Source organism: Syngnathus typhle, linkage group LG13 (assembly GCF_033458585.1).
Source record: "Syngnathus typhle isolate RoL2023-S1 ecotype Sweden linkage group LG13, RoL_Styp_1.0, whole genome shotgun sequence".
Lineage (NCBI taxonomy): Eukaryota > Metazoa > Chordata > Actinopteri > Syngnathiformes > Syngnathidae > Syngnathus > Syngnathus typhle.
This window is the reverse complement of record NC_083750.1, coordinates 11,530,132-11,553,768: the sequence shown is the minus strand read 5'-3', so window position 1 is coordinate 11,553,768 and position 23,637 is coordinate 11,530,132. Positions and strand designations below refer to the sequence as shown.

At 44.5% G+C, this 23,637-nt stretch overlaps 2 protein-coding genes across 2 annotated transcripts; both read right to left on the bottom strand.

Moving 5' to 3' along the window:
- Window positions 1-5,828: 5,828 nt before the first annotated feature.
- Window positions 5,829-13,188, bottom strand: wls (Wnt ligand secretion mediator). Its single transcript, XM_061294929.1, has 12 exons — window positions 12,941-13,188; window positions 10,904-11,176; window positions 10,047-10,171; window positions 9,802-9,963; window positions 9,538-9,674; window positions 8,235-8,403; window positions 8,014-8,111; window positions 7,860-7,923; window positions 7,352-7,495; window positions 7,204-7,287; window positions 6,966-7,134; window positions 5,829-6,518 (listed from the first exon to the last, which is right to left on the bottom strand). The coding sequence occupies exons 1-12, from the start codon at window positions 13,044-13,046 to the stop codon at window positions 6,409-6,411; spliced, it is 1,641 nt and encodes a 546-aa protein (XP_061150913.1). The 5' UTR covers window positions 13,047-13,188; the 3' UTR covers window positions 5,829-6,408.
- A 665-nt stretch (window positions 13,189-13,853) lies between these two features.
- scinlb (scinderin like b) lies at window positions 13,854-23,180 on the bottom strand. Its single transcript, XM_061294928.1, has 17 exons — window positions 23,059-23,180; window positions 21,343-21,530; window positions 20,292-20,446; window positions 18,505-18,666; window positions 18,226-18,375; window positions 17,745-17,834; window positions 17,539-17,671; window positions 17,306-17,394; window positions 17,021-17,236; window positions 16,706-16,827; window positions 16,540-16,630; window positions 15,953-16,123; window positions 15,708-15,882; window positions 15,340-15,455; window positions 15,196-15,273; window positions 15,038-15,098; window positions 13,854-14,500 (listed from the first exon to the last, which is right to left on the bottom strand). The coding sequence occupies exons 2-17, from the start codon at window positions 21,521-21,523 to the stop codon at window positions 14,340-14,342; spliced, it is 2,151 nt and encodes a 716-aa protein (XP_061150912.1). The 5' UTR covers window positions 21,524-21,530; window positions 23,059-23,180; the 3' UTR covers window positions 13,854-14,339.
- Window positions 23,181-23,637: the final 457 nt, after the last annotated feature.

Below are 23,637 nucleotides of genomic sequence, written 5' to 3'. Positions count from 1 at the left end.
CACCTTGCCGCCTTTAAAGATTGCCCTGCAGAGACACGGAGGAGCAGAGGAGTGGGGGTGTGCCCACGGGTACCCAGGGGGTGGCGGGGAGGGGCTCAGGTTTTTAACAGGCTGGCAGCCCTGGGAGAGTTTACGAGGCAGGATGGGTGCCAAGAAGGACGTGGCGAAGGTGCGGGGGTCAGCGTGTGTCACATTGAGCTTCGTGGGCATGAATATGTAGGCGGGGGGGGGGGGGTATGGTTGTCAGCTGGGCCTCCGATTTGGGTGCGCGGGCGGCCAACAAACGGCCACGTCAAATCAATTCATTCGGCTCACGTGTTAAGAAAACGAGCGGCGCGTGCACGCCGTTCCACGCCAAGCGCGCCGCTCTCTCAGTAATGCGCGTAAATGGCGCTGGATGGCAGAATGTAAATGAGCTGGTTATTACGCAGCAACCAACGTTCATCAAGCTGAGCTGGAAAGACTTCAATGGCCCTGATGAATATGCATGCAAATTTGTTAATTAAGTTAATTATTCCGCTGAAAATTCATTTGTCTTCCCAAGGACGTTTCCGCGATGATTTTTTAACACGCTGCCATTAGTTATGCACGCCGCGGTGGAAAATCGCTCGGTGGCTCACCTTTCGCAAAGTTACGACCAAGCCCAACCCCCCAAAAAGGGAGGAGAAGAAGGAAAGCAAGTACGCTACGCCAGGCAGAGCCGGTGGAACGTGCGGGTCGCAAGTAGACAGCAGCTGGTGCAGCCTGAGGACAAGGAGGGCAAAGCCAAAAAAAAAGGCCCAGTCTGCAGAATGGTGAGCTGGGGAAGGGGGTCGGTGCCAGTGCCTGGAAAATGTTTGTACATACATAAACACGTAATTGCACACAAAGAACAGTAAAATATGCACAGACGCGCATCTGAGGTTCTTGCGGTGCAATACGCGGTTTTACGTCATCCAAGCGGAGGACACGCCGGGCTATGGTTGTATGATGACGTCAGCATCCAATACAAGATTGTGTTACACAGCACGGTAAGTTCATTAGGACTCATGACATCATTGTGTTTATTCCCTGACATATTATCTGGTTGTTGAAATGAAAAGTTAAGGCAGGGAATAGTTAAATCGGGAACATTATTTACAATTAAAATAAATAAATAAAATCAAACAACTGAAATAATGATTTGAAAAAAAAAAAGAAAAGAAAAACAATGGCCAGATGGGGACATTTTCTATGGAGGATGCCGTGTTTGAGGCATCACATAACCAATCTTACTAGAGGCGTCTAAGCCTACCGGCCATGTCCAGATGTTTGATTCGATAATTAACTCTCCATGGTAGTTAATCGCTGTAGTTTTTTGTTGTTGTTGTTTTTTTACAAGGACCGTGTCTTGATCATTGGATATGACGTTTAGAAGCAGTTATTATATAGCCGTTATGGAAATTGAAACGACGACTGTGTTTCTCATTTGTTCTTCGTGCGTTTTTTTTTTTTTTTTCAGAGGGTGCAGGGGGGGGGGGCGCTCGGAAAATGTCTCGCTCATTCAGTGCACATCCGCCAGGATACAAAAACAATGGCGCGTACAATTGTTTTGGACTCCCGGAAGTTATCATTAGCAGCGTGTATCACACTGACCATCACTTCCTAAAGTGATTGGTTCTTTTTTCAGTTCATATGACTCCAACCAGTAGGTGTCAGTAATGCGCATGGAAGCTGGTGCCACCTCGTCGTAGAACAAAACGAAGAAGAAAATGACGTACTTCCTGTTCATGAACAAGTCTTGAATTGCATTTCCTGTTCCTTCACTGAACGAACGGATTTGTGAGTGAACGAGTCAGTGAGTGGGAGTGATTTGCATTTCCAGTTCATTGCGAGAACGAACCAGTGAGGGAATGAATCCCGAGTTTCCCGTTCGCGAACGAGTTAATGGCTCAACTGCCTTCCTTCCCATGCGTGCATCAACGGATCAGTTAGCGAACGTGTTGCGTCGTCTCCCTCCTGGCGTGAACTATGTAAGCCAGAATGTCGATTGACGATTTACCAAGGAAAGAAAGAACCGCTCACTGAAACACAGCTTCTTTTATGCACGTTTCTCCAAGCTAACGGCTAACTTTATTTCAGGAAGGGATGCGCCGTTATGCAACAACGGGGAGAGTATGCTTCTCTTTGGTTATCTCCACTTCTTTTATGCACGTTTTCTCCAAGCTAACGGCTAACTTTATTGCATGAAGGGATGCACCGTTATGCAACAACGGGGAAATTATGCTTCTCTTTGGGTCATCTTGATTTTATAACACTTAAAATAACGTGTATGCATATATACGCCTAAATATTGTCATCCAATATATCGACTGCAATTTCACATTAGATTGCTGGTTTGAAATCTACTGTTATTTTAATAAACATATATGTTCAAACTTGTCTGGTGTATTATTCCTTGCTTTTATGTTCGCCAATTAAAACATAAAAATCAGACATTTGCTTAACTGTATAATACTGTAATATGACGTTGTGTTTTACGCTTTTGAGTGAACAGATTCTAAAGATTCAATTCATCTAAGAGCTGGAATGCACATCGCTAGGACAAAACAATACACACGGCCATGATTTACCAGGTTGAAATAGCCGACTGGTCAGTGACATGGGCTCTTGCTCGGTAGGGTCTGGTTCGATCCCAGGCGTGAGCATATCCTTATGCTTTTAGAATTGAAACCTCGCTTTGTATGCATATGCAAACAAATGCAAGTATTTATGTGTAAATACATAAGGTGGCCCCGCCCCCAAGTAGGCAGAGCAAACTTACTTGCTAACTTGCAAAACACATTGGAACGTGGCCCCGAGGACTACAGCTTGACACCTGTGACCTTTGACCATATGTCCCTAATAAAGTGGGCTGTTATTAGGTACACTTGAAAATGGCGGTGTACCTAATGGAGTGTCCGTGTGTTTCCCTCGTTAAGTGCACCTGCGGGAAAACTTTTAGCTCCTGCGGAACGTGAAAGTGGCTAAAAGTTTTCACGCAGGTGCACTTAACGAGGGTAACTTGCAAAACATATTGGAACGCGGCCCCGAGGATTAGAGCTTGACACCTGTGACCTTTGACCATGATATGTCCCTAATAAAGTGGCCTGTTATGAGGTACACTTGAAAATGGCGGTGTACCTAATGGAGTGTCCGTGTGATTCCCTCGTTAAGTGCACCTGCGGGAAAACTTGTCCCGCACTGTCGACCTCCAGTCGTTCATTTGTCTTGGATTATTCCCAGAAGTTATCATTGACAGCATTTCTAATACTGGCCAGGAGATGGCGACAGTGTGGCGTCTTGAGACAACACAACATAGTGTTCTGTAATAAGTACACACACTGATGTCATTCTATTCGTCATCAAGAAGGTAGTTACATTTACTTGAATGCACATAGTACAGTGGCTTAGCACATCTGAATGACAGGGCTCAAGTTTCTGGTTCTTTTTGCACACGTTTTCTCCAGATGCTCCCACATTCTCAAAAGATATTGAGCTCATCCATATGTTAGGATGTCAATGCCTGTGTTTGTCAAGGTCCTCTGGCTGACTGACAACCAGTCCAGGACGGAAACACTTCAGCTAAGGCAGTGCTTCTCAATTATTTTCTGGTACGCCCCCCCCTAGCAAGAAGAAAACTATTCGCGCCCCCCCTCCCCACCGTGACTATCCTAACTTGTCTTGTAAATCGTAAAAGGGGGGCGCGCCCCACTATTTGAGAAGCACTGGCCTAGGTGACTGATTCACAATTTGGGTTTGTCTGATATCAGAGATTAAATAAAGAAAACCAACTGGCTGATTGATTTGTTTTAATTGAGAGGGAAAAAAAACAGCAAAAGTATTTCACTAGATGACCAGGAGATGGCGACAGCGTGGCATCTGAAGACCATGGATTGTTTGTTCTGCTATAGCCTAGGATGGAAGTAAGATGGCGGCGCGTGCACACGCAGCGGCCTCTCTCTGTCCCGAACGGTGTTTTGTTTTGTCGTTTAATGTGGGTTTGTCCGACAGTTTTGTGTGTTCGTCTCGTCGCACCGGGTTGTGCTACAAGTACAGCGGGCTGGTTCAGCTCGACATCGGCGGAAGCGAGTTTTGTGGCGATCTGGACTTTGAAGCAGGGACATTAAAGGCGCTCGGTCTGCTCCGTCCTGAAGCGAGAGCGGGGGCGTCCGGGCCAGGCTGGCGGCCAACCCAGCTCGACCGGCCGTGCCTTCCTTTCTTCGGGCGAACGTTCGATCGCTGGGCATCAACATGCCTGCTGAGATCTATGAAACGGACAGTGCGTAACTGCTGTGCATCTGGAGCGGCTAGCGTGCTATCGGGCGGACCGGGCCATTGTACGAGGGGGAACATCGCGAGGAGGTGGAATGCGTGTCTACATCCGTGACGAATGGTGCCGGGACTCTGTGGTGGGATGCAAGCACTGCTCGCCTCTGGCGAAGTTTGTGATCTTCAGGCTTTTGGCGTCCTGAACTCTCTCCCCCGTTGTTTACTTGTATGTTACTCGTGTACTGTGTCTCGTCACCGTGGGATGGAGGAAACGTAAATTCGATTTCTTTGTGTGTCTTGGCATGAAGGAATTGACAATAAAGCTGACTCTGACTCTCTGACTCTCTAGGTGACTGATTCACAATTTGGTTTTGTCTGATATCAAATATTAAATATAGAAAACCAACTGGCTGATTGATTTGTTTTAATTGAGAGGGGAAAAAAACAGCAAAAGCATTTCACTAGCTGACCAGGAGATGGCGACAGCGTGGCATCTGAAGACCATGGATTGTTTGTTCTGCTATAGCCTAGGTGACTGATTCACAATTTGGTTTTGTCTGATATCAGATATTAAATAAAGAAAGCCAACTGGCTGATTGATTTGTTTTAATTGAGAGGGAAAAAAAACAGCAAAAGCATTTCACTAGCTGACCAGGAGATGGCGACAGCGTGGCATCTGAAGACCATGGATTGTTTGTTCTGCTATAGCCTAGGTGACTGATTCACAATTTGGTTTTGTCTGATAATAGATATTAAATAAAGAAAACCAACTGGCTAATTGATTTGTTTTAATTGAGAGAAAAAAAAACATCAGCAAAAGCATTTCACTAACTGACCAGGAGATGGCGACAGCGCGGCATCTGAAGACCATGGATCGTTCTGCTATGCCGGTTTAAAAAAAAAAAAAAAAAACGTAATTAGCTAGGGGTCAAAGGTCAAAGTTTACGGTTCAAAGTTCACCCAGGGGTCAAAGGTCGGTTCAAAGTTCACCCAGGGGTCAAAGGTCGGTTCAAAGTTCACGGGGTCATGTGCACATTTTCGATTTATAACTAGAGTTGAAAGTTCAGGGTTCAAAGGTCACCCAGGGGTCACCACGGGGTCACCACGGGGTCACCGCGGGGTCACCGCGGTCACCACGGGGTCACCGCGGGTTCAAAGTTCAGGGTTCAGGTTTTTTTTTTTTTTTTTTTTTTAGGTTAACCTTTATTTAACCCAGTGCTTCTCAATTATTTTCTGTTACGCCCCCCCCTAGCAAGAAGAAAACTATTCGCGCCCCCCCTCCCCACCGTGACTATCCTAACTTGTCTTGTAAGTCGTAAAATGTTGCACTGTCGCAAACGTGACAGAAGTAACAATGAGAGCGCCACTGCCCCCTGCTGTAGTAAACCCGCAATTACACTTTATTCTAGTACTGCCAAAGAAAAGCCTGTTCCCCAGGGTCACACGCGCCCCCCCAGGAATAGCACCGCGCCCCCCTTGCCCCACTATTTGAGAAGCACTGAGCTAAGGTGTGACACTCCAGAGGACAAACACTGTAGAAAATGAATCGATGCACGTAGTTAAGTAAAAGCACTTTTATTTAAATTACAATAAAAAACAAAAAAATATGACATTTAATCAGACTACTGGCAACATCTAAACTCTTAACATGATAGAGCTTGATACATATTTTTGAAGTTGGGAAACACTATAAAAAATAGGCTGTGATCTGTACATTTTCCCAAAGATAAAAAAAAAAATGTAATGACGTGTCACATGATTTACTTTGTATGGAAGAGATTAGTGACAGGTTATATGGCCATCACTATGAAATTATTAGAAGATAGAACATGAAGTCCAGCACAAAAAGAATAAATGTAACAATATGAACTTTCATGTACCCAACTTGGTGTCGAAAGAGCGCAACATTTAAAATCGTATAACACTATACAGCGAGTATGGAAATGTATCCAACGTGAAATGACTTGTCGACAATACTGCAGAGCAACAGGCCGCGGCTGGCGACTGAAAGGTTCATGCAAGGTGGCCAAGCACGGTTGGGTCAGGTTGCTCGGGTAACTTATGTACAACATGTCGGTGGGGAAAGGGGGCAGTTGGAACAGTAGGTAATAAAGGGTGGCTGTCAAAGATGATGCGGTGCTACTCTTGGGCTTCTTTTCCAGTCATCTTGTAGATCTCAGTGGGACCGTCGACGTGAGTGATGGTCGTAGTCAGCTGGATGTCTTCGCCGCTGCTTGCCGCAGTATCGCCTGCACAAACGGATACGGCCAAAGTTTTGGAGTCCAGGAAATACTTACAGGAGAGAGATTGGTACAAAAGTTTGCATTTTTTTTTGCAGCCGGTGACTCGACAGAACTAAAGTGAAGTAAATCAACACGGCGGTGTGAAAGACGCATCTCATCAGGCCGGTTGATGCATTTTTGGGAAAGCCTCCAAAAAATCTCAATGCTTCTGACACTGAATTGTGAGAGATGAATGCTTTTCATTACTCGCTAAACTTACTTTGAGAGGCTGGAAGGTAGCCACTGAATTGCTACTTTCCAAAAAAAGTCTCCGGGAATTCCCCCCCCACCAAATGATTCATTGTGTTAACACTTGCCGTGTTTCAAATACCCCAAACTAAATGGAGAGAGATTTCAGCCTTGAATTGACTATCCTGGACCACGTAAGCATTCTTATTCAAGAAACGTCGTTACCGGTGATGCTTTGTCCACTTGACTGGTCGTCTCCGTATCGCTTGTGAGAGGGGGCGTACAAGAACATGATGGCGAATACGTAGAGATTCCACATTCCGTAGATACCCGTGAAGAAGGCACTGTTCACCTCAACGGTGTGTTCCCCCCAGTGCCAGTGACCCTCATTCACCTGGACAAACATATCATCCGCTGTTGAGAAACACAACGGAAAGGGCAACTTGATCATCATACCACCCACCTGACTGATGATGAAGAAGATGACCGTCATGGCGGCACAGGCCAACGTGACCAACATGAGGAATTTGAAACGAAAAATCAAACCCTGAAAATGAGAGCGTGGTTATTATTTTCAGAGCACAAATGAAGAAAAAAACGACAATACCAACCTCGTAGTGCAGGCGTCTGGCCTTGGACATGGCAGGCAGTGAAGACCTCTTACCGCTGATGTTGCGGAAGACTTGGAAAACCATGAAGCAGAGGAAGAGGAAGTAGAGGCAAGCGCAGATCCCGGCTACTATTATGAAAGCCATCTGAGCAAGCGGCGGTCAAGGGAGGAACAGCTTCACTTCGCTAGCTAGCTAAACATTTCAAGGGTTTCCCATCATTTTAGCACTAGTATATATATATATATATATATTTTTAAATGATGTTAATTCTAGCAAGCACCAAAAATAAACAAGAAGAAAAACCATCCATTCCAGGCTAGTGCCAACATATGGCGTTAGTGAATTATTCCTCCTCTTATTAGTCAAGGGAACTCATCTGTGTGAAAACAACAAGAAACCATGAAAAATGCAGTGCACCTTCAAAAAGCAAAATGGTGTCCGTTTAATTATGTACATATATTTCGAAGCAGATGAGAGACTATCAAAGGCGAAATATGGTTTTGGATACAGCCAGCTCAGTTCCGACATCAGATGCCCAGATGCTGTAGAAGGGGTTTGTTAACTGGACACCTCTGGTCAAAAGGAACAAAACAGTGCATTTATTTCCGATATCACAAAGCAGATATTTCACCTTCATCCTTTTTAAAATAATACTTTCTCACCTCTCACACATGTCGAAGATGAAGAGACAGAAGGACCCAAACACGATGGGCCCGACTTGTTTCCAATACACCGAGAAACGATTCCTCTCCGTTTGGTCCTGAAAGAAGAAAGCAAAATGGATTTGTTCAACATGACACGTCAGCAAGCAAGGGTTGAGCCAAGCTTAATTAAAAAAAAAAAAAAAAAAGTAAAAAAAAAAGTTGAGAGCCAGGCACAGTACCATGAGGTGCTCTCCGCAGAAGATGATCCAGAAGGAAAGCAACATGGAGTAGAAAATGCCTTGTCGGATGTCTCCAAAAAGCAACATCCAGGTCCAGTTGAAGCCAATGGAGAACCACTCCACTGGGATGTTGATGAACGTCATGGAGATGCCCAGAGCAAAGATCACTCTGCAAGAGTAAAACATTTGTATTTGTCATTAAAAACAAATCAAAACTGAAACCATTCTACCTCCTCTCCCTGAAATCTTAAAATGAATGAATGTAGGTCAATTAAAGTTTCAACGAGACCAAACGGAGATTGCTTTTGTGGTCTCAGCACGTCCCAACATGCCACCAGCAGATGAAAGGTTATAAAATAAATAATTACAGCCTTTGTGGGAAGACTTCCAGCGTGAACGCATCTAGCTTAACCAGCTATCAGAAATCTTTCTATAATATGAAATTGAATCGACACACTGGAAATACTGAAGAAAGCTAACCATCAGGACATTCAGGGTCAGGTGGACACTTTGAAGTAATAGAACCTTTCTAACTCATTGGCCTCAGCAAGGCTTTATGAAGTGAACAAGTGAAACCTGACTCGGGTGGTATGCGAGGAATGTGCCCCGCGCAAAACCAACAGAGTGAAGAGCACGCTGCGGGGTTGTGTGTGTAGCCATGAAGGTTGGAAGAGTGTTTTGGACACATGAAATGCAGGAGGGAAAATCCCAGTGGAAGGAAATGAACTTGTCTGACACACATTTTAAGTGTAGGACTGCAAAAAGCTTTGGGTGCAAGTCCCACTTTCCAAAGAGCTCATTGGGGAAAACGAGCCGTGAGTCACCGCGAGCAAAAAAGAGACCCCGACTGACTGGCGAGTCCGTGTGTGTGTGTGTGTGTATAGTCTGTCAGTTGAGTCCCAGCAGATTTTTTTCTAACGTGTTTCACACTTCACTAGGCTCCATTGCTAGAGTGGCAGGATAACAGAACTGGCTTTTTTGGGGCATTCATTATGTGTGTTATCATAACATTCGGTTTTTAAAGTAACGTTTCTCCAGTTCATCAGCAAAAAAATAAAAAATAATTGATGTAAAAAGGAGGTGACTTTGTTTGCTCGTCACCCGACTGGTGAAGTTACGTAAACGCAATGCGCCTCAGACGTGACGCTCTTACTGACCTTAGTGAAGTGCGCAGACTTTGCATGACCCACTTGCAAAATTTCATTCATAGTTAATGTGAACGCGTCGGGCGCCTTGCGAGGAAACGATTCCGGCTGCAGCACAACGAAAAAAATAAAGCCGCCTTGATGATCATCGCCCTTACTTCTCCAGCAGCACAGGAGGTCTCGTCATGAGCGTGATGCGCCTCCAGTACCATATCATGATGATGAGGATGCTGGGTGTGAGGAACGTCTTCATGGCAAACCAAACCTTAGTGAAGCCGCCATTTTGGTGGATGCCCTTGGAACAGAAAACAAGGCGGGGAAAACTCTCACGTCCAAAGAATCCTTCTAGGAAGCGACGCGAAAAGAACCATGTGCGCTTTTGAGGCTCCTCACATTGAAGTGGCAATAAGAAGTCGACTTACAACCAAGCGAATGTCCTTGATTTCTCCGATGCCCACGTTGATCTTCTTGCGCTCATTGACCGGCAGACGAACGTTGAGAAGATAGTACTTGTGGGCCACGCTGCCGACCTCCATGAAGGGCAGGAGGTCACACTCGTAGTAACGGCCCTCGTTTTCAAAAGTCTGGAAAAGGCACAACACGCTGTCATGCATCTGAAAACCAAGTACAATCTGTAATAATATTAAAAACATCTATTAAAACTTACCTTGGCAGTGGTGAAGTTGCAGCTGAGCTTCCGTTGTTCAAATGAGTGCGCCATCTCGGTCCACTCGCTGACTGTATCATCTCTGTAGGCCAGGCCCACGTCAACGGTGACCATGGCTCCGTCCTCTGGACACAAAATAAATAGCTGCTTTGAACCCAACTTGGTCAACTGTTTAGTGGTCCAAACTCCAAAAACCAGTAAGGTCAGCCTGGGATGTGAGCTCACTTCACGCAACATTCCACTGGAGTCCAGTGGCCATCACCACGGAAACTAAGCCTCCTCAACAGCTGTGTTGTTGCTGGAGCTCGGCCAAAGGGTGCTGCAGGTGGGTGGAACTCATAATGAGGGTAAAGCTCTTCTTTGGCACGACACGGTGATCCAGACATGGTTGTTGACCAAGGCGATGGCTTGCCAAGCAGAATTTCCTAACCTCTCATTAATTGTGCTGAAGTTACCGTGGCATGACTGTTTAGACAAGCGAGGCCACAGAGGTTGGCTCGTAAATAATGACAAGCATTCAAACTTTTTTTTTTTTTTGCCCTCCAGAAATCCGATACTCGAGAGCAGCATGTGAATTTATGTGTCAAATCAGTGCATAGTCGATAAAAACGGGAGTTATTTAAAGCCTGCGTGCCCTGCTGGAGTGTTCCAAAGTGACGCGTCCTGAACTCCACCACCCTGATCAAGAGTGCTGACGTGGAGTTTACAATAAACACTCGGCTTGGAGGGTAATTAGAGCAAGTCAAATACAAAGAACTGCAATAGTCTGGCCTAATAAAAGTGAGAATGTCGAAATGAAATGACTCGTGTCATAAAAGTCGGTGGAGTGATGACATCATCAAGGAGGTGTTTGTCACCTATCTGGTTGTACATCTTGAAGGCGATGTCAAACTGCAAGATGACCAGCATGAACTGGAACCAGGGGCTCATCTCCTTGTTGGGCAGAGGAATGTGGACGGCAAACACAATGTTGTTGGCCTCAATCATCTTAGCCGGGGCCTCGTCGAAGGAGCGGATTTTGTCGCATTGATTGGGACCCCACGGCATGAACCATTTGGCTTCCTGCCGGTGCTTGGCGGTGTCCACGCATTTGGTGGCCAGGTAGTGGATTGCCGTGGTGGGGCTGGGAGCTGAGGAGACACAGGGAGCAGAGGTTAACATTGGTTTCAAATCTTTCTTGCGGACCATCATTTCTAATTTTGTCAGACGCCAAAGTGAGTCAAATCCAGTTATCTGAATCCCCTCGGAGTTCAATTATCTAGTGACCCCCGATCCCAGCGGTGGCTTCGGAGTCCACAACAGTGAATCCAGAATAATGGCCATCCCCGCAGCTCGCCAACCCCAAGCCTACTCTAGACGTTTGTTGGGAAACGAGGGTGCGGGGGGGCCCCTTTCTTCCTAATTGTCCCCGGTGCCCCGGGGCCACCGAGCAAACACAAAGGAATCCGGCGTCATTAAAACCATCTTAGCCAGACGGGAAGCAAACGGGCTAATTTGTCAGCAAGAGGGACGTTTGCAGATTAAACCGGTATGCAGGAAAGCTCTTCAACTGGGCTCAACTTGTGTGTGCATGAGCGTGGTTGGATTTGAAGAAATTTGACAGTGAACCTAACACAGCCCCCTGAAGACGGGGATGGAACTTCAGCAGCCGTGTGCGTGTCCCCGTGCTTCGATGCAGCTAAAAGTAGAGGCAAAACACGAAAGCGCTGCCTGGGAGGCCACTGGGATTTGGGGAGAGTGAGATCCACACAAGGTGGGGGTTAGCGGAAGGTGGAGATGCTGCCTGAGGCCTCGAACAGCACAGACATGGATGGCATGAGGGAGGAGGGGTAAAGAGGATTGCGAGAATTTGGATTAAAGAATTCAAAATAGCTGGCTGTAATTTATGATATGATGGCAAGCAGATGTTCGCTCCATTTTTTAATGTATGCTTGTTTTGCAACTAATACATATGAGAGTTTTGCATGAGTTTTTCTTTTCCTTAAATTTAACATGAGCACCAGCAAACAACTTGAGCCACCCAGGAATTACATCAATTGATTTCATCAGGAACTCAGGCTGGAGCTCCAAAGAGTATTCTGTTTGGATTCAAGGATTATTCATAAAATATAGAAAAAATGGAGAATGGCAACAACTCAAGCAGAAGGGACAACAATTTAGGACATCTAACAGGTAAGATAGTGGTATAGTGGACGAAATGACAAGACAACAAGTGAGAAGTGTCAATAATCAATATATTTCTTTCAAATTCAATTTCCAACCGTTCCACAAATCGACAGTGGAGAAAACGCAGTTATGATGCATTTACTAATTTGGTCCATTATTTATTTTTAATGAATGCAAAGATAAGACTACAGAAATCTGATCTTTTCTGCGGAAAAGCTCAAATTCTGAGCATTTGGACCATTTTCAATTCAAAAAAGTGATCTAAACGATTGAGAAATCATTGACTCATTTGATAATCGATTGGTTGTCGATGGATTTTTCTAGAATGTTTCAGTTATCATTCGCTAATTTGGGATTTCTTTGTCAGTTCACAATGTTAGAAAAGCTCTCTATACTTCTTACATGTACTTTCACTACATCTTCCCTGTTTTTATTTATTTTTTATTTCTTTTTAAGTTTTTAAATCACTAGTGGAGTGTAGAGAAGAACATAGCAGTGATTTAGCTAAAAGTTCTGTGCTGCGTTTAAAGGCCAGGCTAAAGAAGGGGAACGAACACTCAGCGCGTACAATCTTTTCTTTGTCAGAAAAAAAAAAAGCGTATTAACACTGCCATGGAGGCACAACTACCTAACTTTGCGCTTTCGTCATTTTGCATTCGACACTGAAAAGAGAATCATAAACGTGAGCGATAAGGAGGTAGGAGGAGGGGGCGACAAAAAAAACTTACCAATTAACCCACCGACCATGAAAGCGAACGCCTGGAACAAAAGCAGTATAACTCCCACGATCACCAACTTTTTGGTGCTCATGTTCTCGATAATTGCCCCCGCCATCGTGATGGAGGGTTAAAATGGACAATGTGGCTCCTCAAAAGAGACGAAGTCGTTGCATCCGCGACGAGTGGGAGAAGGTAGCAAAGTAGTGGCTCGCTTCCGCCGCTCCAGTTTTGCCTTTCAACTTCGAAGGAAGAAAAAGAGAGGGGGGGGGGGGGGTCACATGACCGCGCTCGGATTTATCCCCTGTGAGGAGCAGAGCGCGCCGCCGCATTACATTATCCAGGTTAGCATGTTTGTCATAGCGTGCTTGTTGTGTCGCTCCTATTTAAAGAGGCTTGGTCCAAGTCCCTTCTCATTTTGTTTTGTACTTGATGACCCGCGAGCCATCCACTAACAACTTCACCAAATTTGACAGCTGCTTCCTATCCATCACCATTTTTTTTTTTTTTTGCATTACAGTACAGTTATCCTACTATTTACAAAGTCACCTATTCACAGTCCCTTCCTTGGATCCTGTTTGGCTACTCTTTTTGAAATGCAGAAAGATGCCACAAGATGGCGCCAAAGTCATGCGTTAATGAGAACATAGTACAATTTGTGAATCTTGTGTTCTGGACTGCGATTATGTGCTGCATTTATAGATTGTAATTGGTATTAATTGTCCTGTCAGATCAGGGGCCAGTATAATCCAAACACAAATGGAAAGGCATTTCACAGTGACTCCATAAAATGCAGTAATGTTGTTTTTCGTCAACTACCAAAGAAAAAAATCTTTAGTCCTTCAGCTAACTAGTGGACGCCAGCACATTCTGTCTTCCTTGGATTAATAAAGTGTGGGCTTCTGATTTCCGCCATACACGTACCTGTGTTTTAACTCAAAAGAGTTTTATTTTAAAGCCACCCATGAGAGTATTTCATGGACACAGTGCTTAATGTGTGCATGCATATACTTCGACACGTTTTACAGCAGGATAAAAATGCAGCATGCAACTTCTAGTAAGCGCAACAATCCGGCATGAACTAAAGTGTGGAAACAATGGATCGAATGGTGTGTATGGTGGTAAAAAAGTAGGTTGATATTAACTAAGTGCACTGTCTAAAATTATTTTGCATAGCATAAAGTTTTTTTTTTTTAAAACAATAAAAAGTGGTCAAATGAGGATGACTCATTGTTGAATGCAAAAAATAAAAATAAAAAATCCAATTGTCAAAAGCATCATTTTCTAAAAAGCACTCCCCGCCTTTAAATCTGATTACATCTTTGCTTTTGGCACTTCGGGATTAGAGGTAAAACAACCAAAATGGCAAATGGAGCTAAATAAGTGCAAAGTTGGCGAAAGATTTTGCTGTTCAGAATCGAGCGCGGATTCTGTCCAAGGGATCCGTCTCCCACATCTTGGGGTCCCAGGCGTGGAACCAGCCGGTGAAAATTGGCGGCTCCGCTCCCTGCTTGATGGTGGTGATGGGCAGCCCCTTGCGGCCGGACGGGTCTGAATCCAGATATTCCCTTGCTGGAGGAGATGGGCGAAAAAATAGGCATTAAAAACAAACTAACATCATTTTCATTTATCCTCCTTGGCATACAGCATGGAGGGGGAAATCAGCAGAGCATTTACGTCATGAGCAATCTCTCGCTCTCCACTTAGGGGGCAAGACTGAAAAACAGCATTTGAAAGCCTGCGACCTTCAAATCCCCGAGGGAGGGAGCACTCCCATAATAAGCAAACATCTATGAAGGATAGCTGCTTGGACTCGGGAAGAAAAAATATTATACAATAGTGTCTGCCACACTGCAGAGACACAATGTTGACTTCTCTTGACAAGTGCGCTCATGGACATTGTTGGCCTCGAGCAAAAGTGCAAAAGGGCCATGGACATTTGCCGCTCAAAAGGCCATCATGTGACAATACTGCGTTTAGTGCCAAAGGCAAGATGGCTAACGTGCGAGTCGCAAAGGTTTTAAGAATCATTAGGCACGGTCGTCGTTGTTTTTTGGAAAAGTTAATAGCTAAGGGATAATTCAACTGGACATTTTTTGTACAACCAACCTAATTTGGGAGCTCCGGTCCTTTCCTGTGCGTTCGCTTCATTGCCGATCCAAAGGAAGAGCTGGACACAAACAACGGATGTCATCAAGGCTATTTGGTCAGGGCACAAATGAGAATTCTCCAAAGCCAACCAAAACAAAACAGTAGAGCCATCTTACTTGGGTCCAAGTATCTAGAATCATGACATCATCCGTGGCCAAGTCAGTCTGAGTGAAATCTCCAGGAACTTCTTCAACCTGCGAGAAGGCTGTCGTCATAATGTGCCCAAGCGCAATTCATTCATATCATGATGTCACACGTACAGTGAGTCGTCCGGTTTTGTTGGAGCAGCCAAACAGGCGTGGTGGCTTGATCATGTTCTGCAGAGTCTTGGATGTCTGGTATTCCTTTTTGCCACCCAGAGCGGTCCAGAATGCAGCTGAGAAGAAGAAGAATTGATATATAATCACAAGCTACTTTTTTGGGTGGAATCCACAGAGATGTTATTTGCTTAAAAATTCAGCATGTCTAATAAAAGGTGCTGGCATCTTGCATGGGGCCCAAGCAACTATGCTGAAATGAGGGGCGGGGCTTTATTTAGTCCGTCTTTGCTGTCATCTTCTGGTGACTAAAGGTGGGCATCAATGAATTTTTCTTCTATATTGTCAATGGATTAACAGAGGACACCCACCTGGCTCTTTTCCCTCGGCAACATGGCTGGCGCTTCCTCCGAGGAAGCCCACCACGTGCTTGGCGGCCTCCATCTCGTTGTCGCTGGCGCCCACGCCTCGCCACACAAACAGACCGCTCGGTGACTTCAGCACAAACACGTCATTGGTGTTCAGGTTGGAAGCGGAAACATCAACCTGAAGGATGAAATGAAGAGCGGTGAGAAGTGGGAGACTTTTCGGCGGGTTGAATAAAAGCGCTCGTCACCTCCACGGCCCGGGTAGCGTGGGAGGTGCTCTGGCGGATGTGGAAGAGGCGAGTGCTGCCAGATTGGGTCTGTCCACCTTTACGTGATGTTCCTCCGCTGTGGATGATCATGGGTCTGCCCTTGAACAGGCTCATCAAGTGAGGGGGCTCCTGGCCCTGAGTCACTCTCACCTGTAGAACACAACAGGACTCAATAATTAAGGCCAATTTCTAAATAAAATAAAAAAATCTTTTTACAGCAATTATCAAATTTAAAAATTAAAAAATTTTTTTTAGCGAGTTTATTCACGTATAATATATAATTTTCAGTATTTCTAATCAGTCATTTATCAGAAATCCGACTTGTAGCTACAGGGCCACGTTAGAATTAATAGAACAGCGCCCTCTGCTGGTTATTTGAAGGTGGTGTATTTTTTGATGAAGAAAGTTGCAGTTGACGTTCAATCTCTCACCAAATAGATGTTTTTTGAGCTCACAATTAACCTTGGCTATCTATTCCTGATATCATCCTGATTTTAAGAATACCGGCAGGTGGTTAAGTAGAAAAAAAGATATAAAGGCGTTGGTATCTGTCGACAAGCTCGAACCTGAACTGGTGATCCTCCCATTGAGTCATCCAACTTGACGGTGAGAAACGCTGAAGCAGTCAATTCATCCTGCGTCGCCTTCAGCCCCTGCCTGACAAAGTCACGTCGACATAGTCAGAATACGTTTGACGAGTTAAGCCGAAAGTCAAACGCCAATAACACACACCAAGTGTAAATCAGTTGTCCTGTCTTGTAGGTGTAGAGGATGATGTAACAGTCGCCGCCATAGAAGTGGCCGTACGATGCAGGATCTACAGGAACCATTTCACCGTTCTCCGCACGCCAAATCTAAAAGAGACAAAGTCATTGAAACTGTCAAGTAGGGGAGAAGAAGAGTTGGCCTTGCTCAACAACTGGTTGTCACTGATTTGCTGATGGGAAAGAGTTAAAGAGAAGGGGCCCCAGGATGGAACCTTGGGGCACACCTGTGGTGACCGGGGACAGCTAGGAGGTGAATGAGTCAAGTTGAAGGTAGTTTTACCTGGAACTTGCCCGTGCCATCGTCGACCATGCCATGCTGAGCTGCCATGGCCTTATTGGAGTGCAGGCTGGAGGCGTCAAAGGGCACCTGATCCACTTTAGCGATGCGGCCAATAGTGTAAGCCTGACTCGGCCCGGTGGTCTGGTCTTTGTCCTTCCAGTCACTGAAGAACTGCTTGAAGAGGATTGTCTCGGCTCCTGCGGGAAGCACTTGCAGCTGCAAGGAGCATGAAGAACGTTTTTTTTTTGTGCGGTTCGACTACAGAAGATCATCTCCAAAATGTACCTGGCACTTGTTGCTGTACCCTTTGTCTTTAATGAACTTCTGGCCTGCTGACATGGCGGCTTTGCGCTCTGACACGTTGGCCTTTGGACCTGATTGAAGGCAATGATAGGCAGATGAGACAAACGTATATCCAGTCCATTCACTGGACACTTCATTAGGTACACTTGCACAATCAAATCTGATTCAATCAAATATTGTAATATTACTTGTGTGAATTTGGATGACTTGATTACCTTTCCAAACAAATATGTTCTTGTCCACTCCGTTATCCAGAATGTAACACTCGTCGGATGACAACATGGCCTGTTTGAAGGGGCTGGATGCGGCCACCACAGTCAACTTCATGGAACCCGAAGCATCGGAGATCTGGAAAGCAAAAGGAAATTTCAAATACAATAGCTGTCATCACAATTAGCAGAAAACAAAAAAGCTTTCTCACCATGTAGAGGGCGCCCTTCTTCCTATTGGAGGCCTCCACCTTCTCATCATCAGGAGTGCTTGGTGCAATGGCAGGTTTGGGTCCCAGCACCTTGAACGATTGAGACAAGTCCATTGTAGTTTATCATTAAGACTACAAGGTTGTTGTTTTTTTAGACTTTGATGTCTGTACAAATCTATTTTTGGATAAAGAAATTAAATAAAGTAGACATTTTTAGAATTTCTCTAAACAGAAAGACAAAAAAAAATAATCTAGGGCTCTTGTATCATCTCATTAGTCTTCTGTGTCCTCCCTTCACGTGTTTACAAGGCAGAGAGTTGGCCCCAATTTGGCCCGCTAGCAGCTCATTACAAACGACAGCATTGTGCATGCTTGTTCCCACGCTGCCTATCTCACACGCATCATTACAGCTTACAGCTTCGGCTCACAGGAGACCTTTGGGCTCAAACATCAAGTGCCAGGCTGAGAAAACGAATTGCACCTCCGTGATGGCCTGCGGCTCTTGGCCCTCGTCCACCATGTGCAGCTTAGCTCGGCCGTTCCTCTCGTTGTCTCGGATGTGGATGGCCATGTGGGAGGCCTTCAGCCTCTCGTAGCGGTTGCACTCGCTGCCGCACCACTGGTAGATATCCTGGCGACAAACAACATTGTGACAGACATCTGAGGCGGGTGGAAGTACTCAAAAAAATGTGACCAATGAAGATAATTATAAATGATCTTGAGAGCAAGCAATCCAGTGTGACGCAAATCAAGGGCTCACCTTTCCCAGATCAATAATGAAGCAGTCCCCCTTGTTGAAGCTAGCCCAGGTCATCTCAACCTCGGTGGCTCTGATGGCCCGGCGACCTTTGATGTGAAGCAGTCGTTTCACGTTGGCGTCGTTGGTCACCACGTGTTGAAAGCCGGACGCCACACCACCTTTCTGTGAGAACACGGGGCGATTGTTAGTCATCTGACGTAGTGGATTCATTTGAATTGCATTTCTTGTCACAGTACTTCCCTGACACCAAATACTAATTTCCTATTAGGTGGGGCTTTGGCGCCATCTTGTGGCATTTAAGGGTATTACAGAAATACCACTTTGCGCTCATGTTGGATCTGCTCCTTCTCCTTGCTCTGCTCCTTCTTAATTGAGTTGCTCTTTGAACTAAGTGAGTTGAGGAGTTTCATTTAAAAAAAGTAGTACCGTAATTTTGGGACTATAAATCGCACCGGAGTATAAATCGCACCAGCCATAAAATGCCCGAAAAAGTGAAAAAAAACATATATGTATATAAGTCACTCCTGAGTATGAGTCGCCCCCCCACCCAAACTATGAAAATAAACGCGACTTATAGTCCGAAATTTACGGTAGTTTACCGCCCGTCATGGCATTTTGGCCTGTGACCAAATGAATTGGATGGATCATTTGGGGATTAACTAAACCATACATGGCAGGGTTGAAGGTTTGTTTCACAAGTGGGATGATTTCACAAGTTCACAACTGAGAATGATTTGAACTTTACACAGCAATGTGGACCAAGACAACTGCCAGATAAAAAAGATAACTGTCAATGATCAAATCGTGTCAAGGAGGAGGACCTTCGTTGTACCTTGGAAGTGGAATTGTCCCGTAAAGTGCCGTCCTTTGAGAAGCCGTCAAAGCAGAACAAATGAAACTTATAAATCATGCAAATTGGAATTACAACATATCGCCAAGACAGAATGCTCATTAGTGGGAGGATGGAGACAAATGAACGGGTTCTTGCGACAAACAACATTTCTTCTCGCTGAACAAAGTACCAGTATGCTGACAGGGTCTCGCCACAATCTGGAGGAGTGGCTTCGAAATGAAGACCACATTTAGCCTTCTCAAGAACCACTCTGTAAAATTTTCCGTGGTAACAATGTGTCCTGTGTTTGTTCTGATGGAAAGATTGCTTCCTGAAGGACTCGCCAAAGCTATGAGAGGACTGGAAGTTCTCCCGATGAAAATAGAAAAACAAAAAACAAAAACTAGCTTAAAAACAAAAAAAAGAGTAATAAAACAAGGATTATATTACGTAAATTTGGCAAGAATATTTTACGTTTTGTGAATTAGCCTGTAAGGATTTGCATATGTTAAACAAACATTATTATATAACATCATGTGCTTTTGGTCAAAGTCCTTGCAAAAAGAAAAGAATGTTTAGTGGGATAATTACAGGCAGACAAAATTAGAGGAGGAAATTTCGGCTCAAAACAACTCAAAACAGATGGGCAGCGGAAAGGCTGGACGCGCCCTGGCATGGAAATTTTGAAGAAGGCAATTTGTCGGTGAACTTCAGACTCATCTGAGGCTGACAATCATTAAACCACGCTCATATAGTTGAGTCACAGAAGTTACCCTTTTACAAAGTGCCGTTTAAAATCCAAGCGTGGCTCAGTTGCCATGGCGACAGCATGGTAGGAGAAGTTGCTCTCATTTCCTAACAAGTTCTTCATTCCAATTCATCCTCAACTTTAATTATTAGCATGACAACTAGCCATTGGGTCAGTTAAACGAAAAGTTAGGTCAAATATCCGCACCTTGTATGTGATGCCCGTCTTGAAGTAGCCGAGGAAGGTGTTGGATTCGCAGGCCTGAATCTCCCGGAACTGCACCGGCCCGCCACCCAGGAAGTCGTCCAGCTGAGTGGCGAAGATGGCGGCGGCGCCGCTCTCGTCCTGCGAGCACTCCTCGCCTGGAAGGGAGTCGCAAATCGTCGAAAATTTGCGATTGTTATCGCTGCCACAAGATGGCGGCAAAGCACTTTTCTGCAATTAGACAAGGTTATGGCCTGACTAAATTAAGCTCCTCCTCACACTTTTTTTGCTAAAGCCGTTTTTTGTTCTGGACCTGGCTTTTGGTTTGGAAAAAAAGGATGTGTGTCTTTAAGGGGCGTGGCCATACGTGTGACATCATGAGTCAGTGAGCGTTGAATGAAAATATGGCGCTTGTGAGTCAGGCACGGAGACACTGACTCACTTCAACCACAGCTGCTGGATGCATCCGACTTAATGAAACAAATCAAACTTTCCCTCAAATCCACAACATTCCAAATCCCTAAAACCCATTCGAGACGGAGTCAGCATTTTTTTTTCGCTCTTATGTAAGTACGGCAATCGATTCAGAACTTTTGGTTCTTTTACTCAATTATATAATTCTACTTTAGTGTTCTGGCAAAAGACTCTTGCAAGTCTAACATGTTGGTTGCAGAGGCCCGTCTGACTCCCAGCAAACAAGTACAAGCTGGTTCTTGTCCCCCGGCGGCCCGTGGAAGTTTTCCCGAAGTGACTCGTACTGATTTGGCCAAGATTTAAAGAGCGTGAGAAAAGCTCACCAGATGTCACCCGCGTGCCACAATGGTTTGAATGTGAAGAGACCTAAGACTAAGAGCACAGAAAAGAGAGAAGTGCGGATTCTCACAAACAGCTGCAACTTTTTGAGTTGTGCAGCTATATAGCGGTTGTGGTATGTGTTCCAGCGGTGACGCTGGCATGCACTCAGGAACCCACATGTGTTACGTGACATTCCGGACGCACACAAAGCTGTACTGCTCGGAGAAATCGAAATGAGATTGCGGGCGCTGTGTTTTACCGAGCCACATGTGGATGCTGTAGGAGGGGGCGGAAGTGGTGAAAAGCAACAAGTAGGCATCTCCGCTGTAGAAGTTTCCATGCAGAGCCTTGGGAACGGGCTTCAGGTCCAAGTTCTCGATGCGCCACACTTGCAGGCCAGGCTGCTTCCCTGCGTTTGCAAACTCCTTATGGGACACCATGATGGATCTAAAAGGGCGGGGGGACACAAAGAAAGATGTTAAATGAAGGATTTTGCATTGCAAAATTGGGGGGTGGCCATTTAACGATCACAAAAAAACATTTTTGAGGTGCTATGTTTTTCTTTCTCATTCACACAAACAAAAAATATATGAAACATGTTCATGAAAATCAAATTTTGCCAAGCAAGCATGACAAGAATTTAATTTGGCCCGTTCTACTTTTGCATAATCCATCTACCGCGCACATACGGGCAGAGTAGAGAAACTGTAATCTGTCATACCGCCGAAGATACCAAATCACTCGGATTATTTATTCACCCACCATGTTTACACGAGATCCAGATTACAAATTACTTTGAGGCAGTCGCATTATTATTGAGGGTTTCTTTTTTAATATCCTCACATACAAACTCTTTTTGAGAACAAACTCTTACTTGCATTTAGAAAGAACATTTCAAACAGTTGTGATGGTAAGGCACTCACTAATGTGTCTAAATCGCGGGTGGGTGGTTTTATTGCACTGATCGGGTTACAGATGCAGGAAAACGCTTGGTAGAGTAGCCGGAACAGGGCTGATCAATATAGTCTGAAGCAAACACTCATCTTGGCTTTGAGACGACTGCATTAAAAAGTTATTATTAAAGTGCGCCAGCCACTTCATCATATGTAGCTGCATCTAGGCAACAAGAACTACAAAAAATAATAATTTGGGAACAATGTAATTATTTCATATAAACTCATTTTTGTTGCAGGCCACATCGGAGTTATTGTTTCCCTCGTGTGGCCATTTATGACAATTTTCTAATTTATTTTGAAATTTGGATTTTAACAAAAATGTTACAACATTTCACTGTTGTTAAAAAAAAGACACTTTATAGAGTTTTGGTATTTTAACAAGAAACATTGAATTGACACTCATGATTTTGCGGGCCACATAAAATGATGTAACAACTATTTGCTAATTATTGGCCTCGAGGTGCGCAAGAGAGACTGACTTGTCCCAACACATCCGGACGTCTGGTAAAACAAATGAAGCGCACCTTCGCTGGGCACTCCGGTAAACCTTGAAATTGTTTCTATAAAAGGTGCCCTTCATTTGCGTACCTAGCTGTCCAAAGAGTACATAACATTATCGGCCAAAATGTAGCATTTCGTGCGTTAAATTCTCACTACATAGTAATAATGGATATTTAGTCAAATCAATTCTCGTGATATTGTGTGCACGGACATCATTGTTGTCGCTTCGATTTCAATGAAGAATCTCACAGTACTTTACGAGACCAACAAGACTCTGCAACATTAAAGCTTTTAATTATCACGGACGAACTGGTCCTATGTTACGTAACGTTGCTCTTTGATTAACACTCCCTTTGTTGTGTCTTTTTGAATCTTCTAATCTTAAAAGTAAAGGATTCAAAGAATATATCATAGTTTTATGTGGGGGGGAAAAAAACAATCGGATACTTTGCAATGGGTGAACCGGAGGAAAAAGAAAACAATGACAGAAATAAAGTGACTAATAAAATAATACTTACATGTATATGTGATGATGGGTGGAAGAAGAGAAGTGTTGTCGGCGGAGGCTGCAGATGTGGGAGTGATCCGATTCAGAGGCGCAAATGGGGAGTGCCAAGGGGGAGGGAGCCGCGGAGGTTGTCTGTCGGAAAATACCACGCTCTGATTGGTTGACAGCAGCAAGCCAAAACAAATACACATCCAGATGCTCTTCTAATCTAATATAACAACAGACACACACGCACCAAGTCATCAATTTACTCATGGCAGATGATGGCGACTTCCTGCTCTTTTCCGGATATAAAATGTGTTCAAACAGGGAGGGTACATAGTTCGCTGGGTTGACTTTAAACACAAAAGTAGCAAACGTGGGGTTGTTTGCTTTTGGGAATTAGATTGACAAGTCATATGCGTCCATCTTTTTAAAAAGTAAATCCAAAATCTTGCCTACCAATGATAGCTGGTACAGAAACAAATCCATACGGAGACTTACAATAAAAGGTTATTAGATGTACAGGGCGGGCCAAATAAAAAAAAAAACAGGTTGAAAGCCCAAATGAATAAACTGTATGGCAAGAACCTGAGATCATTTGTTTACG

Bases quoted from the DNA above. Each gene is read 5' to 3' on its own strand.
- wls (XM_061294929.1), bottom strand. From the start codon at position 13,046: ATGGCGGGGGCAATTATCGAGAACATGAGCACCAAAAAGTTGGTGATC. The intron at 9,964-10,046 runs GTAAGTTTTAAT...TGCCTTTTCCAG, and splicing joins GCAACTTCACCACTGCCAAG to ACTTTTGAAAACGAGGGCCG. The intron at 7,288-7,351 runs GTTGGTATTGTC...TCTCATTTTCAG, and splicing joins CCAGACGCCTGCACTACGAG to GGTTTGATTTTTCGTTTCAA.
- scinlb (XM_061294928.1), bottom strand. From the start codon at position 21,523: ATGGTGTCCCATAAGGAGTTTGCAAACGCAGGGAAGCAGCCTGGCCTG. The intron at 16,828-17,020 runs GTAAAACTACCT...TGTCTCTTTTAG, and splicing joins ATGGCACGGGCAAGTTCCAG to ATTTGGCGTGCGGAGAACGG. The intron at 15,456-15,707 runs GTGGGTGTCCTC...TCTTCTTCTCAG, and splicing joins TGCCGAGGGAAAAGAGCCAG to CTGCATTCTGGACCGCTCTG.